This window comes from Apodemus sylvaticus, chromosome 5 (assembly GCF_947179515.1).
Source record: "Apodemus sylvaticus chromosome 5, mApoSyl1.1, whole genome shotgun sequence".
Taxonomy (NCBI): Eukaryota; Metazoa; Chordata; class Mammalia; order Rodentia; family Muridae; genus Apodemus; species Apodemus sylvaticus.
Genome location: NC_067476.1, coordinates 11,888,344 through 11,906,689, shown reverse-complemented (window position 1 = coordinate 11,906,689; position 18,346 = coordinate 11,888,344). Strand labels below are relative to the sequence as shown.

Sequence of the window (18,346 nt, the reverse complement as noted above, 5' to 3'; positions counted from 1 at the left end):
CAGCCGTGGCTGGCTGTCACCTTGAGCGTTTGTAGAGTTATAAAGACCATGTAGCCTTAGCACCTGACCCTGACACAGTTAGCACAGTCAGCAGCAAAACTTCCCTTCGGAGAGCTCCGGGGTAGAATTCCAGCCACTTACCTACCCTCTGCCTCAAGTTGGGTAACTCAGCAGCCAATCCCACTGTGGCCTTCCTGACCTCACCCCAGCCCTGCCACCTCCAGGCCTGTCACAAGGGTCCCCACTCCAGGCCACACTGACACCCCAGGGTAAATCTAGATAGCTTCCTCAGCAAACCCAACCCTAATGTTAATGACAGGATAATAAATGATGAGGCCAGGGAGAACATCTGCTCTCACAGTCCTGAGGGGAGGGGACTGGATAGAGCATGTGACCTGGAACACTGTGATGGTTCTGGGAGACAGGGACCATGTCACTTCCACTCTGGAGGGGAGGAAGCAGGACCAGGGTTTTGTCATATTTCTCTTGACAGGTGTGTAGCCTGAGCTGTCAAGACTGCAGAATTCAGCTGTGAAGAAGAGGTTGCACTGACAGTGGGGGAGGGTTGCACTGGCAGTGGGAGAGAGGTGGCACTGGCAGTAGAAGAGGGGTGGCACTGACAGTGGGGGAGGGGTGGCACTGGCAGGGGAGGGGTGGCACTCACAGTGGAGACTAGGAAGCAAGTGAGGGGTGGTTATCCTCAATCTATGAAGGCTCTTAAGAACCAAACCCACAGCATAGGGAAACTAACGCCCAGAAAAAGCAAAGGCCCATGGTAGAAGGGGTGCAGAGCCCAGGCTGGACCCTCTCTATGCCTCTCACCTTGCGCCAGAGCAGCTGCGCCTGCGGTGGCCCGGTGCCCTCGATCTCATGGCGCATGCTGTTGAAGAGGGAGACGCCATACTGGTCCTCATAGAACCGAAGGAACTCTCTGAGGATCTTCTCAGTTTTCTCTGAAAGGGAAGGACACACGAAACTGTGAGTTCGCCATGGAAACCTGAGGAATCGGTCCTGCAAAACTGTCCACACGGGGCTGGAGAGATGGCTCAGCGGTTAAGAGCACTGACTGCTCTTCCAAAGGTCCTGAGTTCAGATCCCAGCAACCACATGGTGGCTCACAACTATCTGTAATGAGATCTGATGCCCTCTTCTGGTGTGTCTGAAGACAGCTACAGCGTACTTAGATATAATAATAAATAAATCTTTAAAAAAAAGAATTGTCTTTGTTTTTAAAAAAGGGGGGGCTGGAGAGGTGGCTCAGCGGCACCCCCAGGGATCAAACACTGAGGACTGTCCATAGTAGGTACACATTCCACAATGGTCTACAGCCCCAGTCCAGCAACCCAACAGCTTGTTTCCCCTAGCTGTTTGCTTATCGGGTTTCAGAACAGAGAAGGGTGGATCTGTGGCCTCCAGAACAGGCCCAGCAGGCAGCAGGCTGATTGATGCTGCCTGCATGTCCCTGTTTACAGATAGGGAAACTGAGGCACTAAGGGGACTCAGAAGAAGAGCTGCTTGGTCCTAAAAAGTGACTAAAATATCAACCTGGGCCTCAGTTTCCCTGAACACTGAGAGGGCAAGATGCAAGGACAGACCACCGCGCCATCGCCGACAACCTTGGACCACAAGTTCTATCAGAGACCTGGTCCTTCACCTGGACCCCTTGCTCATCTACAGGTCCCTCGAGTCGGTGGCCTAAGACTGAGAGAACTCGGGTCTGTGAGGCAGGGCCCATGTCATGACCACTTTATAGGGAAGGAAACTGAGACCCACAGAAGTTCTGTCATTGGCACAAAGTCACACAGAGAGTGGGTGATGGAACTGGGGTGTAACCCTGGGGCCCAGCTGGTGGGCCAGGGAGAACCCAGGGCTCACCCCGACATTACCACACTCAGTCTCTGGTCTGCACCCCTAAGCCTACCACAGTGACAAGGAGAGAGGGACAAGGGCTCTGGGGATAGCTCACCCACCATTCCCCAAAGCCTGCCATGCAAGGCTTTTCTGGAATGAGGTCGTATCCAGCCACATTCTGATTTGGGGGGAGAAAGGAATGCATTTGGAGCGCCTGTTTTGTGAAAATCCTGAGGAACAACTGTCCCTCAGAGACGAGGGGTTGTTCTGGAGATAATACGGCAAGGGAAGGGGGAGGTGGAAGAAGACCATGGGACCAGCAACCCCAGAGCTACTGCTGACACGCTGCTAACCCCAGGGGCGCACAGCTTCTGGAGAGCTGGGGAAGTGGTACCGCTGTGTGTGTGTGGGGGGGGGAGGACGGGAAGCTTAATGGTCCACTCCTTGCCCCAAAGGGGGAGTGGCCTTGACTCCCGGCAGGCAAGGAGCGTCCTACCCAACCCAACATGGCAGCTTAGGGCTTCAGACACAGCTCTGAGGCCCAGGCCAAGCCAGGGACGCCCACCCTCAAACTGAGTATTATCACAATAATGGCAAATCTGTGTGCTGGATGTCAGGCGTAGCTCAGGAGGAAGCTGCTATATACAGCAACAAAAAGGACTGGAGAGTGGCTCAGCAGTTAAGAGCACCAATTCCTGAGTTCAGTTCCCAGCAACTACATGGTGGCTCACAACCATCTATAATGGGCATCTGATGACGTCTTCTGCTGTGTCTGAAGACAGTGACAGTAGAGCAAGCAGGGGCGGAGGGAGCGGGGCCATAAAATAAAAAGCCTTGGACCTGGGTCGTCTAGCCAGTTACTGGGCTCATGGCTGGGAAGAGCTGTGCTCCAAAGAGCTGGCCTGTAAGAGAAGCAGGAAGAGCAAAGATGAGACAGGCGAAGATCCAGTCATGTCCCATAGTCCCATCCAGAATGTCTAGGACAAGGGAGTGCAATCAAAGAAGGTTCTAGAAGCATCAGAAGGGCCTGTGACCCCTGAGGAATGGAAGCTGGGCCAGCAGGAGCTACGGCTCAGCTCAGCTCCCTAGGCTGAGGCACTGACTAGGCTGGAGTAGCCAGGACCACCCAAGGCCTGGGATGAGAGGCACTCTGTCCACACGGAGGCGAGCATAAGTTACCCAGTCAGACGACCACAGCCCAGGAGAGGGGAGGAGAAGCCACAGGGTCCGAGGAAGGAGTAGCAATGGGGCGGGGCGCATCGCCATTAAATGATGTGAGGAAACGCACAGTGTTAGCCAGGACCCCACGCACAGCTGCAAGCCTAGCACTCCCCTCTGACCTCAGGAACCATAGAGAACGAGACCCGAACCAGGCAAGCTCTTTGCAAGCTGATAAGCTGGATCTTCCAGTACCCTCTAGCTACATATCTGTTTTCAGTTCTTGTTTTGTTTTGTTTTGTTTTTAGGTTTTTTTTCCCAAGACAGGGTTTCTCTGTATAGTCCTGGCTGTCCTGGAACTCACTCTGCAGACCAGGCTGGCCTCGAACTCAGAAATCCACCTGCCTCTGCCTCACAAGTGCTGGGATTAAAGGCGTGTGCCACCACCCCGGCCTGTTTTCAGTTCTGAAGCAGATGAGATGGGGTGGGGTGGGGTGGGGTGGGGTGGGGTGGGGTAGCAGCTAATGTTGAGATCACAAACTTCACAAGGGTGGCTGTGGGAGGGGCTGGCTGCCCCTCACTGGGTCACACAGTAGGAGCTTAACTAAGGGAAGGGACCTAGGGGGTACACCAATGGCCAAACGGTTACGGAGCAAAGATAAGAATGTCTGGGGGGGGGGGGGACGATAGTGCCAGGCAAGTGGCCGGAAGCGGGATAATCTGCGAGTTGGCACCACCCCAGGAAAAGCTGGTAGAGGATGACAGAAGTAGACAGAGTCACGCAAGAGCCTTGGCAGGGAAGGCCGCAGGCACACTCTGGAGATGTGCCAGTCAGCTGGAAAAGAACTACCATGTGTTGATTGGTACTAAGGAAGCACCCTGAAACACAGAGGGTGAGAATTTGGGGCTCTGGGGAGAAGGAGACCCCAAAGGTCAGCAGCACTCCATGGGGAGATGCTTAAGCACCTCCTGGGCACACAGGAGAACGTGTGAGTAGGCACCATGGGTCTAGAAACTGCCTCACCTCCCTGTCTACTGGGCTATAACCCAAGCCCGGGCAGTCTCCTTTCCTTAGGGGCCCTTCACACTGCCAACCCCGTAAATGCTACTTAGAAGCAACCCTTTAGAGACAGCGTCGAACTGTATACTCCAGGCTGGCCTGAAACTCACTACACAGCCCAGGTTGTCCTGAAATTCATAGCAATCTGCTTCGCCCTCCTGAGTACTGGGATCACAAGCAGCCGTCATACCCAGCTTTTGTCTCGCTGTGGCGCGCAGCTAGCTCCAGGGGGCTGTCGGGATCCCATGGCTCAGCATCCAACCTGGGTACCTGCAGGTGGCCCCTAGAGCCCAGGGCAGGCCTCTCTCCACATCAGCTTCAAATCTCCTCCCGGCCCCTGGAGACACCCCAGTTCATGGGTTTGGGGCAGAGGCTAAGTAGGGTTTCCAAGGCCAAGGCTCGCCACCCAGATTACCCTGACCAGAAAGGGTGAAGGGCCCACTAGGTCACAGAAGATAGGGTCACTTAAGATGGAGTGGGCTCTGACCACTGCCCACAGAACCTCAGAGGGCAGTGGAGAGGCAGGCTGTGGCCCCACCTGATGAGAGACAGCCAATCTCAGGGACCCTGGGCCCAGAACCTGTAGGTTAGTGCAATGCCACAGATGCCTGGGTGGGGCATCTGCGGGTGCTGGCTGGCCTCACCCACAGGTTGCATATTTTCATCCACCCTCGTGCACTGACTCAGTGCTGGAGGAGCAGTGGGGGCCTGAAGACTGACGGGCCCGCCTTCCGGCTGCCAGGGACCGGGTGAGAGTGAGGCGTGGGCTGCCCAGTTCTCTCAGACCCTCCGGTTCTTCATTTAGAAAGCAGGCATCACAGAGCCCCTTCACAGGGCCAGACCGGGCAGGACGTGGGCAGGGCCACACAGCCCAGGGCACCCAAAATGCTAGTCCTAATTATAACAGTGCTCAGCTGACAGCTATAGGGCAAAAGGTGGGCTGAGCTATTTATTACCCAGGCATAACTTTTATAGCTTGAAAACAACCCAATAAAGACTTTAAAAATCAAAAGATAGAAAGAAACCCAAAGACCAGACAAAATAGCAGTTAAGGAAGTAGGGCCGGATTGTCCCCGTGTGCACACTCAGGTTCCCATCACTACTCCAGCCTGGGCTGGGTGTCCCACCTCTGTTCCCCACTGCCAGCACTATTCCTCAGAGGTGGGCTCACCTCGCACAGGCACTGGGCTACCCGTCTCTGCCTCCAGCACACAGATTTTTTTGGCTGGCCCCAGCAGAACGTGTTAGATAGAAATTTCCACTAACCAGGTAAGAGGGGAGGCTCAGGGAAGACCACTCCTCTGTGAAGCAAAAAAAAAACAAAATGGGCCCCATATGGGTAGTGCCGGGGTTCCTGCCTGGTTCTCTGTCACCCTGAGGACAGCTGGAGACTCCAGAACTGGGATGAGTGCCCTCTCTGTGTCAGGCAGCCTCAGGGCACCAGGGCAGCAGGCCCTGGTCTCTAGACCATGTCTGGGGGGGGGGGCTCCACTGAGCTCTGAAAGGGGGTCCAGAATAGTAATGTGTTCTTGTTCTCTCTCTCTCTCTCTCTCTCTCTGTATGTGTGTGCACACGCACATGCACACAAGTTTTGAAGAACCCAGTCTTGAAGTGAGCCAGTTGAGTATGGAGTCGTGTGAGTCTTGACACAAGGAGAAACATCAAGGGCTGCCCCATGGTCATGGTCAAGGGTGACCCAGAGCCACCTCACCAGCCAATGCTGCTTTGGAGCCCAGGATTCCCAGAGTTCCCTACATGTGCCCACTCAGCACGGAGTTCTCAGCCCGCATGGCCCTGAGGCATACAGCCTGGAAAGAAAGGGAATTGGTATTGTGGGAGGTAGAATCAGAGTTGTTTCTATGAGTGGAGAGAGTTTCATCATGCAGCCCAGGTTAACCTAGAACTTATTATGTAGCCCAGGCTGACCTCAGACTGGAGACAATTCTCCTACCTCTGGCACTGGGGTTACCAAGCTGTGCCCCCATCCCAGGTTAGACGTGGGATTTTGTTGTTTGGTTTTTGCCTTGCTGGGGACTGGATTAGGGCTTCATGCATGCCAGGTGAGCGTGCCACCAGTGAGCTACATCCCAGGCCAACAGGAAGTCGGCTTTGAATCTTACTTCCCCCAAAGCCTGTCCAGAGTCCCCCATCCCCAGGGGCATTGCACACTGCCACACAGTGCCTTTGCGGAGCTCTAGCCTCCCTTTCTAGGCCCCAACCCAGACCCAGGAGGCGGTAATGTGGCCTTAACTGTGCCATTTTTTTTTTACAGGTGAAGACACCCAGGCTCAGAAAAGCCAAGAGGTTTTTCCTAAGGTCATGCCTCTGTGGGTGTCAGATAAAAAAAAGAGTAGCCTTTGGTCTAGCCCCCTACCTGCTCCCATGTAGTCAAGGCTGGCAGGCACCTGCCTGCCTATGGAGATCCCCTCCCTTGCTGATTCTCCCTGGGCTAAAATGGGCAGGTAGGTTAGGTGACCTAAGGTCTCAATGAAAATCTCAGCCATTGCTCTGGGAGCAAACCAAGATACTGGCCTCAGCACCTCCACTGACACCCTGGTGAGTCAAGCAGGACTAGAGGCTGACCACAGCCACCTCAGGCTGGACAGAGAGACTGAGAGGCAGACAGGAGACAACCCACAGCAAGAGTTCCATCGCCACCTGGGCCTGCAAGTACAGGCCCTGGGTTCAAGTCCCAGTTCCACGCCCAGGGGTACATGGCCCAGGCCAGGGCACTCTCCCTCTTCGTCTCCATCTCTGCAAGATGGTACATCAGTACCCGCCTGACTAGGCAACGAGGAAATCAGCCAACCAATGAGCAGAAAACACGGGGCCCTCACAAGGACAGTGCACATGACCGATACTAACAGCAGCTCAGTGGCCGGAAGACTGCTGATCTCTGATTTTCCAAAGTGACAGTTTTGGGGATCACACCAGTTCCTGGGTAGATAGCAGAAGCCATGAAGAACAAGGGTCCCAGGGTGTCCTGAAGTTCCCTTAAGCCTTGGGGAGCTGGGAGAGGGGTGCCAGGGCCATCCTGCGGGTTAAGCTGTGTCAGGGGAAAGCAGAGAGGGGTCCTTTGGGGGACATGCTGCAGGAAGAGCCCCTAACCCAGTGCTTCTCAACCTTCCTAATGCTGTGAGCCTTTAATACAGCTCCTCATGTGGTGGTGAAGCCCGGCCAGAAGATTATTTTCATTGCTACTTCATTATAACTATAAGTTTGCTACAGTTATAAATCATAACAAGTGCCTGATATTCAAGATATCTGCTATGCGACCCCTGTGAAAGGGTCATTTGACCACCAAAGGGGTGGAGACCCACAGGGTGAGGACCATTACTCTAAATGCTTGAATGCTGGTCTAAGCAGTTTCTACTTTGTCAGCCCCCTGTCTCCACACACCACTCCCTGGCATGCTGCACCCATGTAGAAACCCAATATGATCTCTGTCCACAGGTGCACTGACTCTAATGTCAGACGGCTCACACCAGCAGCCTCAGTGCAAAGAACTCAGCCCTTCCCACCACGATACAGAAAGGAGGAGCTGAGCCCAGGTCCGAGCCCCAGGAGTCTGTGCCTGAATCCCCTTTCCACAACGATGGCCTTAGGACAAAGAAGACAATCTCCAACCAGGAGGGCAGCCGACTTCATGTGGCTGTTCAAGTTCCTCAGGGACTTCACACAAGCCCTGCCCTGATTTGGACTCAGATGTGGGCACTGAGCCAAACTCGTCCTGGTCTGGCCGGTCTCTCCAGTGGGCCGTGGAACAAGCCCCACTACCAGGCCCAGCCCAGTTTCAGGGTTTCATGGGGACTGAAACCTAGCAGGTGACAGCACCTGTCGGGTGGGGCAGACTCAGAACTAGCCTGCCTGGTTCTTGGAGCACTGGGGAGGACTCCAGATAGGGAGGTGGGGGAGGTGGCCAGGATGGTGACCCACCCACCCCAGAAACTAAGGACTGAGGTGGGTGGAGGCGGGGCTTTGGGTTTTCCATGTGGTGAAGTCAAACACCAACAACTATACCATCTGACTGGCACAGCCAGGAGAACTGAGGCCCAGAGAGGTAGTCACATAGTGCTAGAGTCACAAAGCACAGTTCAACAAAGAAGGCTGGGAGTCTACAAGGTTTCAGTGTCTCACCTAAAGCCTTTCCCTGAACCGCTTGGGACTCCTTGGCATCCAGGACAATGCTCCGGTCTCAGGCAGGCCAGGCTGGTCTCAAACTTGTTATGTAACCAAGAGTGAATCTGAATTCCTAAGCCCTCTGCCTCCACCTCCCAAGTTGGAGGATTAAAAACTCAAGCTACCACACCCACCTCAAAGTATGAGCATTTTTTTTTCCTCACAGCATTGAGGATCAAACTTGGGACCTCCCACGTGCAAGGAGAGCACGCAAGCTGAGCCACGCCCCCAGCCCTGCCTGGTCCTATTTCACCAAAGCTCTGCGAGGTTCGGTGATTTCTTGGAGAACCCACAACAATACGGGGGGGGGGGGGGGGAGGTTAAAGGGGAGCGCGAGCAGTGTAGGGCCACACAGGAGAGACAGCTTGGCTGGTAAAAGTGCCTGTCTTACAACCACAAAGACCTGAGTTAGGATGCCCAGCACCCACATACCCAGGCATAGCACCCCAGTTCCCCAGTGCGGGAATGGTGACACACAGGATCCTGGTGAGGAGACCAGGCCCCGCCCCGTGCTCATTAGCTGGCCAGCCTAACTGAACCTAGGAGTTCTAGGCTGAGAAAGAGACCCTGCCTCACAAGTAAAGCATAGAGTGACTGTGGGAGCCACGTCTGGCCACAACTTTGCATTTGTAAATATCTATATAGGTCTCCAAACAGACACATGCGCACGCGCACACACATACACACTGCATATATATGCGTGTGTATGCACATACACACATACGTATATACATACATACATGACACTGGCTCAGGACAGTTTGTCTAACGGGGAACCAAAATCAGAGAAAGACATTTCGCACCCGCCACCAAAACCATCACCGTCAGCCTCTGAGGAGGGTGCAGCAGCCTATGGGTGGCCCGGGTCAGGAGGGCTCCTGCCTGGAACCTGTAATCAGGTGTAAACTGGGAGGAAGGAGTAATGACAGACTTTATCCTCCAGCACGGGGGAGGGGACATAAGTGGCCCCAGCAGGCTGGGACCTTGTAGAGCCAGAGCCAGGAAGAGAGAGTGTGCCGGTCAGCCTTGTCCAGAAGGGAGTCGTTCCAGAGAGCGGGGGCTGATGCAGGCCCCGTGGGGAGACTTCCAGAAGGATGGCGTCCTCAGCAATGGGCCCCAGATCATAAGACCTGTGAGCGGACTCGGGTCAGTCAGTCAACAGGCCAGCTCGTCTCAGCTTGGCCTGCACCGCCGCCATTGCCCCCAGCCCGGTCACTACCCACTTACACCGCCTCAGCCTCAAACTCATGCCTGACCCCCTCTGGCCCTTCCCATACCAGATGGCGTAGGGAGCAGCCTGGTCCACCATGTTCACAAACTTTCTAATGCTCCTTCTACCCTTGGGGTAAAGGCATGGCTCCTATTATATCCACAGTACACTGAATATTCTAAAATCTGAATATGCCCCTCCTGGGAGGAGCTGATTCTTCAGCTCCCCACCCCACCCCACCCCACCCCCATTCCCGTTTCTCTTCCTTTGGAAATCCCCAGGACGGGTGGGTGCTCTCCTCTTATCCACACTTGTGAGAACTCTCTCACAAGCTCCACACCCACCCTAGACTCCTCGAGCTGAAAGGCCAGGGCAGAAGCTGGGCCCTCAGAGGCGCGGGAGGATGAAGAAACACATCCAACACAGGTCTTCTTTGTTGAGAAAGTGGATGTCACGTGAGCTTTCTCTCCCTTCTCACCGCAGGTGTCCTGAAGAGACCTGCTGGGTTAACCCTCTTTCCTGAGGATCAGGAATTAGCAAAGAAACCCCCCCCCCCTTCCTATGAACACAGCTCCATGGGGTGCCTGTGTGTATACTTGCTGCGGACTGGGGACGCCAGGGGTCCCGAGAGACTGTGGTTCGCTCTTAAATGACAAGGGTGAATGGATAGGAACTCTGCTATCTCACTGAGGACAGACTGCTGTCTCACTGAGGACAGACTGAGAGAGAAGGATGTATAGAGCTGTCATACACAGAAGGCTAGGAACACAGCGTCTGTCTACTGTGCATGAGGCCTGGGTTCGATCCCCAACACTACAAAAGACAAGTCTTTTTTTATTTAGACGCAGGTGGAGAGGCACCAGACTGGCTGGGGACCTAGCATTTCTCACATAGGTCACAAAATAGCAGAGCAAATCCTGACCTACCAGAGCCCAGAAGCTTCTAGAAGCTTCTACAGCCACTGTGGAGACAGAAGCTGGGAGATCAGAGACTTGTCCGCCAGGCCAACAGGCCCTCTACTCTAAGGACTGTGGAAATGTCCAGATCAGGTGACTTGCTTTGTTAAGGATGAGCTGGCCTTCAACAGCCCCAGGAGAGCGTAGATTCCCCATCGGCAGTGACACGGCTCCTACCCCATGTCCTGACATGCTGCAGTTCATGAGCGGACAGCAATGGATGGAATCCAAGATAGAGGTTCTCAGTCCTGTTGCCCTTCCCAGCCCTGCCCTGGCTGTGTCCCACTGTCACCAAGTGTATCCGCACTCTGCAAGCTATCCTACAACACACCCCTTTGGCACAACACCCGTCAACTCCCAGGCTCAGACTCTCAGTCAGACTCCTTGCCCTGCCCCCCACCACACGGCTCTTTGGTTCTCCGTTTGCATATAATTATAATCATCACAGCATGAGCTAATGCCACAGTCGCCCAGAGCCAGCGCAGAGGAAGCTTTCTGAAGCACTTTAGCAAGAATCATCACCACGACATGACTTTATTTAACCCTCACCAGGACCCATTCTCTGGATGAGGGATCCAAAGCTCAGAGATATTCAGTGACTTGCCCAGCATTACATAAGAGAGCAAACCAGGAGCTGAAGAAATAGCTCAGTGGTTAAGAGCACTAGCTGCTCTTCCGAAGGTCCTGAGTTCAAATCCCAGCAACCATATGGTGACTCACAATCATCCGTAATGAGATCTGATGCCCTCTTCTGGGGTATCTGAAGACAGCTACAGTGTACTTACATATAATAAATACATAAATGTTTAAGAGAGAGAGAGAGAAGAGAGAGAGAGAGAGAGAGAGAGAGAGAGAGAGAGAGAGAGAGAGAGCAAACCAGGCATGCCATCATAGACCACCTGCTACCCCAAACAGCAATGGAGAACTCTGAGATAGCCAGGTCCTATTTTAATGGTCAGGGCATCTGGTGGGCTGCACTGACTGAATCCTGGGCTGCCACACCCCCTTGTTAACAGGCCACTGGTGCTTTGGGAAGGACCCTCCTGGGCCCGGGGTAAGCTGACCATGGATAGACAAGCCGGGAGAGTTGGAAGCAGGTATCCAGGCTTCCTCTACCCCGGCTCCCCAGACACAAGCCTGGCCTCCGCCTTCTCTCCCGGATCCATTAAACAGGCATGGAAACAATGACCCCCAGGGGGAAAGGTTATCTAATTCCAGATGCCAAGAAGGCCACCTACAAAGGACTCTGAGGGCCCAGGAGGGCTGGGTCTCCTTTTCCAAAGACAGATTTGGGAGTAGTCACCCGGGACTTCGCACAAAGCCGCCTTGCAAACTTCTCAGTTAGCAAATATTTAACCCGAACTCAGCAACAACAGGTCTCATGAAGGGTAACAGCTGAGACAGGAGGGCCTGAGGGGTGGGGAGGGTAGCCGGGTGGAGGCCCGGGGAAATGTCGGGGGGGGGGGGGGGAGCACCTGGGACTTCTCTTCACATCCTCCACGTCTGTCGGGAAACTCAGTTCCCATCTGGACACAAACAGGAGAAACAAAGGCCTTCTCATCCCGCCCCTGCTCCACCCACTTGCCTGGCATCAGCTCTGTGCCCACATGCCTGGCATCAGCTCCAGCTGGCAGCCTGTTCTAGGAGGCCAGGACACAGACAGGCGTCCCTACATTTGGGGGAGCAGATAGAGAAAGGAGGCCCAGGCCTCCAGCAGCAGTATCAACCCACAGCAGGACAGCCTACCCCCGGCCCGCCACAGGACTGGCATCATGCTCACCCTCCAAGCTCTCTGTGTGTCTCCAGGGAACCTACTGAAGGAGACTGACTGTCAATGAAAACTACAATGGTGCTGGAGAGGTGGCTCAACAGTTAAGGGCACGTGCTGGTTTTGCAGAGGACCTGCATTCTGTTCCCAGAAACCGCAATGGTGCTCACGAGTGGCCGGAACTCTAGTTCCAGGAGATCGGACACCCTCTTCTGGACTCCACAGGCATCAGACATGCATGTGATGTTCATACATGCAAACATTTGTACACATAAAATATCAATAAATTTTAAACAAAACAAAAAAAACGATGTCTGGCTCTGCAGGTAAAGGCTTATGACCTCAGTTTAGTGAGGATCCCACAGGATAGGAGAATTAACTCCCACAAGTTATTCTCTGACACATGTGTAAAAGCGACCTCACAAGGGGTGACCACCCTGACTAGGAACCCAGAGGAGGGCAAATGACAGGGTCTGAAGGGCATCTAGCCCCTGATAGCGGGAAGCAGGGAACTGAGAATCTTGAGTGTGCCCAGCAGACAGTGCAGGAAACCCAAGCCGGTCTCCAGACACACGGGGATCAAGAACACGTTTATCCCACCCCTCTGTAGACCATCGGACAGCAAGCTGCAGCCTGGGATGGCATTTTCTGATGAGCCCACCTCTCGCTGGCTCCCGGAGACTGAGCACGTGGCTTCAGTCTGTCTGACCCTTAGTTTCCATGCTGTGCATTTGAAGGCACAGTCTCCACCTCACCAGGTGTCAGAAGGACTAAATGAACCGAGTAACTCCACAGAGCAAACAGGAGCTGACGCTGCCAATGGCAGCCTTTGAAGTGTTCAGAGGTGCCCAATTCATCTGCCCAGCACTAGCGGCTACAGGATGAGTGGCTAGGGTAGGGCGCCTGTCAGTTAGCAGGGGCTACCCAGTCCTTCTGCAGAGCAATCAAGAAACATAGCTGGGACAGGTGACATGCATCTTTGATCCCAGAACTTGAGGGGCAGAGGCAGGCAAATCTCTAAGTTCAAGGCCAGCCTGGTCTACAAAGCAAGTTCCAGGGCAGTCAGGGTTACACAGAGAAACACTGTCTCCAAAAAAGCAAAAGAGAGATGGAAAAACATGCTGGGCAGCACACATCCTTAATCACAGCACTTGGAAGGCAGAGGCAGGTGGATCTCTAGAGACACCTTATCTAGAGAGAGAGACAGAGACAGAGAGACAGAGAGACAGGAAGGGGAGAAATAGGAAACATTACATGTTTAGGATCTACTTTTTCTAGGCCCTTGTCATTCAAAGGTTAATTAAACAGAAAGGGGAAGTGGGCCCAGTAGACCTCACTCAACCACAGCCCTAGTTCCACAGCACTGTGGATGGTGGTGTCACCTCACACACAGCCCACCCCAGGCACAGCTTCAGTCACCAGAGCTGCTGGGTCATCATCCTCAGAGACAGCACCAAGATCCTCAAGGGTTTGATCATCTGTCACTTGTGCCCCAGGCTAGCTTCTTGTCTGTCTATCTGTCTGTCTGTCTGTGTCTAAGCTCTTTCCCGTGGGTGGTCTCCTAGTGGGTGAGCTCAAGGCATAGGAGGAAGGGACATGCCTGGGTAGCCACTGTGCCATGAGCAATCACAGAGTCTGGAAAGTTTCCTGGAAAAATTATGACTGACCAAACTGAAGCTAGATTGCAGGTGAACATAGACAGCCCTCAGGGCCTCAGCAAGGGCTCCAGCTGCATCTGATGCCCAGAACAGGGCAGGGAACCTGCAAAGAGAGAACTCCCAGCCACCAGAGATGTGCAAACAGAGGCAGAAGAAGATTCTGCCACAGGGGGCTAAGCAGCAACGGGTCAAACTTTGGGGCCACACATGATCAGCTCCACCACTGGCTATAGGATTCTGAGTCTCATTTTCTTTCCATAAAATGAGCATTAAAAATGGTCCAGTCAGGGGCTGGAGAGCCGGCTCAGCGGTTAAGAGCACTGACTGCTCTTCCAAAGGTCCTGAGTTCAAATCCCAGCAACCACATGGTGGCTCACGACCATCCATACTGAGATCTGACGCCCTCTTCTGGTGTGTACAGGTGCTGTACCTGGCTTAGGTGGGTCCCTCCCTACACACCCACCCACCACACACATGCACAGACACATGCACACTCAGGGACTCACACACGCATGCACCTATCTCACACAAAGACTGTTATCTACAGCTACAGTGTACATATATATAATAAACAAAGAAATCTTAAAAAAAAAATGGTCCAGCCAGCCTGGGTTAATGGCACTCTGGAGCCAGAAACGGGTGGATCTCTGTGAAACTGAGACCAGTCTGGTCTACAGAATGAGTTCCAGGACTGCCACCAGAGCTATGTAGAGACCCTGTCTCAAAAACGATCCCTCCCAAGAAAATGTGATTTAGGGGCAGAAGAGGCGGCTCAGCAGTTCAGAGCACTTGTTGTTTTTGCAGAGGATCTGGGTTCAGTTCCCAGCCCCCACACCATGGCTCACAACCATCTGCAACTCCAGTTCCAGGAGGTCCAATAAATGTCCCTCAGACGTCCTCAGACTCAAGCATAAATGTGATACACATAGATGCAAAACGCTCACACAGAAAAGAAATACTTCTTTTTTTTTTTTTTTTTTTTTTTGGTTTTTTGGATTTTTTTTTTCCTGAGACAGGGTTTCTCTGTATAGCCTTGGGTGTCCTGGAACTCACTCTGTAGACCAGGCTGGCCTCGAACTCAGAAATCTGCCTGCCTCTGCCTCCCAGAGTGCTGGGATTACAGGCGTGCGCCACCACCGCCCGGCTAAAGAAATACTTCTAAAAAAGAAAAAAATCTTCCAGACAGGTGCGGTGGTGCATACCTTAATCCCAGCACCGGGGAGGCAGAGGCAGGCAGATGTCTGTGAGTTAAGACCAGCCTGATCTACCTAGTGAGTTACAGCACAGCCAGAGTTACATAACAAGAGAAACTTGTCTCAAAAAAATTTTTTTAATAATTTTTTAAATGACCCACCTAAGCCAGATGCAGCACTGCACCACTTGTAATCTCATCACCAGAAAGGCTGAGGCTGGAAAATTACAAATCCAAGGTCAGCCTGGGCTACATAGCAAAAACCCTGTCTCAACAACAATAAAAGTTGCAAGGACCCGGTAATGTGCCAGGAGCACTTGGCACCCTGTCTGTCTGACATAAGTGCCAGTGTTGGTCTGATAGGCACCAATCAATAGAAAGTTCCAGTTCCTTCAGCCCAACAGGAAAGGACTGAACAGACCACACGCCCCTACTGAGTATCTGCCGGAAGCCTATAACACCACTGTCCTTTTCTAAGTCCACGCCTAGTTTCTTCCCAAGCTGCCTGGAAATGTCAGGCCCCTCCCTACACACCCTCCCACCACACACACGCACATACACGCACATACACATGCACATACACATGCACACTCCAGGACTCAAGCACGAATGCACTTATCTCACAGAGAGACTGTTATCTACGGTTTTTAGATAGATCTCAAGGTCCCGAGAGCCGCCAGCGTGAGGGCAAGAGGAGGATGCTGCTTTCTCCGTCGGTCCGAGTCAGGGAGGAAGACGACACAGGGAACAATGGAGAATGGAGACAGGAAGATGAACGAGCGAGGGAGGCTCGGGCTTGCGGCTGAGCTGACAGAACTCAACCCCAGACAAAGACATTCCTATAGAGAGAAGGCCATGCACGGTGGCTCGCAGCTGTAGTACCAGTTACTCAGGAGGCTGAGGCAGGAGGATCACAAGTTCCAGGCTATCCAGAGCCACACAGTTAAGACCCTGCCTCAAAACAAAATGAGTAAGTAAAGTAAGCCAAGTAGTATTCACAATTGGCCGGGCTTCCGGCCTGCTAGCAGTTGAGGACAGAGCCCTTTCTGCACCCTAGGTGGACGGATGGAACTCGGGACCAGTTTGATTAAGATCAGGCAATCCCTTGAGCCTGCCACTATTGTGGGAAGGGACATTCATTGTCTTCAGTTCTTTGGGAGGGTCCAGGCTCTCCCAACGGGGTTTCTCTGTATAGCCCTGGCTGTTCTGGAACTCACTCTGTAGACCAGGCTGGCCTTTGCCTCCAGAGTGCTGGGATTAAAGGTGTGTCGCCATGCTCAGCTCTCCATCTATGTTTATGTGGGCTCTGGGGATCAAACTCAGGTCATGAGACCTCCAGAGCAAACACCTTTAACTGTTAAGCCATCTTGAAAACATATTTATCTGTCCTCTGACTATGTGAGGTCACACTAGAGCTCCACAATTCCCTCTCCCAGAAACCCTAAGATACAGAAAGACAATTGAGTTTTCCCAGAAAGCTTAACTCTCTTGGACAGACCCTGCCCAGCGCCTGGGGCTAGATTAATTGAGGGATGGACAGATTCAGTAGGCCTAAAAGGTAGGGCCCAGCCTGCACAGAGCCAGGCCAGCCCTAGGTTACACATCAAAGGTAGAAAAGGTCACCACCTGGCATGCCAACTAAAGCTGTCACCTAAGCCCAGATCTCTGTTTCCTCTTCCCGATCTGTCACTGTCAAGGGCTCCTGAGCCTGAATAGCCTGGGGACTGCAGCAAGCCAGAGCTACAAGCAGTGTCATCCCAACACTAAAGGGGGGGAGGGGCGTCTGCAGACACTCACCTGGGCAGGCACTTGACTAGCCCCTCCCAGGGACACGTGATGGCACTTAGCAAAACAACTATCAAGTGTCCTGTACACAGAGCTGTTGCTGTGGCCATAGCCAGCAAGAACACACAACCTACTTTACCAGTACCAGTCTTCTCTTCCTCCCTCCATTCTTCAGGTCCTATCTCAGAGGCCCGTCCTCCAAAGCCTCAGGGGCTCAAACAGTAGAGACCAGCGAACTCAGCTCGGTTTCCCGAGTGGTCATTGTGTACCACGCACAGCGTCCCTCATGAAGCTCACCGTACTACAAGGAGTAGTTAACCACCATGCCCACCTTATAGACAGATAACACTAACCTTCCCAGACTTCCTTCCTCCCTCCTCCTCCTCCTCTTCCTCTCTAGACCCTACCCTGAACTTGCAACTTCCCTTTGGCTCTTGTCAGACTAGCATGACTCCAATTTTGGAGTCACAAAGATACCTGGAATTTGTTCTCCAAGAAATATAACCAACAGGGTCACACTATTCTTTTTAATTTGATATGTTTACTGCTTTAGGGGGGAAAAGTCAGGAAAGGAATGGAGAGATGGTTCACCAGGTGAAATGCTTGCTGTGTAAGCAAGACTACTGAATTCAGATCTCTAGCACCCAGGTAAAAACTGAGAGGGGCCCAGGTGGCGGCAGACAGTGGGCAGAGGTGCACATCTTTTAATTCTGGAACTTGGGAGGCAGAGGCAGGCAGGCCTCTGAGTTTAAAGCCAGCCTGATCTACAGATCTGAGTTCCAGGCAGGCAGGACTACACAGAGAAACCCTGTTTCCGGGGTGGGGGGTAGGGGATCATTCTTTCCCTTCTCACAGCTATGTTACAATGCTGGAGTCTGCCTACTGATACACTGTTTCACTCCCCTGTTTCCTCAGTATCCTGCTATACCATTTGGCTACATACTAGGCGAGGCTTAAATCTCCTTGTAGCTACGTAGGTTTAACCCAGGGCTTACTCTCTCTCCTCTAAGCCTAGCGGGAGCATGGACCACCAATCTCTTCAGGTCACCACTTCCAGCCTGGCCTTTAGAAGTTCCCCAGGCTTCAGCCACAGTAATGTCAGCACTTATCTTTCTGCTGAGGGACACAAACTCCTAGCTCCCCAATCTCAGCACTGCGTGAAGCCAGCAACGGACCCTATCACTACACCTCTCTAAGATACGTAACAAGGAAGAAAGTCACTAAGAGGGTAAAAATGCTTGCCTTAGCCTTGAGCCCTTTCAGGGGACCCCAGGCCACCAGGGAGATGTTCCATCTGTGACAGGAGAGCAAATGACAATAATTATCCCACGGGACAGAAGCAAGCTCTCAAGGAAAGGTGGCAACTTCACAGCAGTCAACTGGACACATCTTTGCACAGGCAGAACCTTGGTAGTCACCAGCACAGCACCAAGTACACAGGGGTCTCAAATGGGGCCGAGAGTCTGCTTTGCCCCTGCCTGTCACACTAAGAGTCCAGGCAAGCCCAGAGACAGGGGTCAAGAGCCCAG

General features: G+C 53.0%; 1 protein-coding gene across 1 annotated transcript in view; it reads right to left on the bottom strand.

The window, feature by feature from the left end:
• The window catches only part of Niban2 (niban apoptosis regulator 2), a 51,589-nt gene that overhangs the window by 19,510 nt on the left and 13,733 nt on the right, over positions 1-18,346 (bottom strand). The window contains exon 2 of the mRNA XM_052182217.1: positions 823-953. Coding sequence (XP_052038177.1) covers positions 823-953 — 131 coding nt within the window. The remainder of the gene's footprint in view (positions 1-822; positions 954-18,346) is intronic.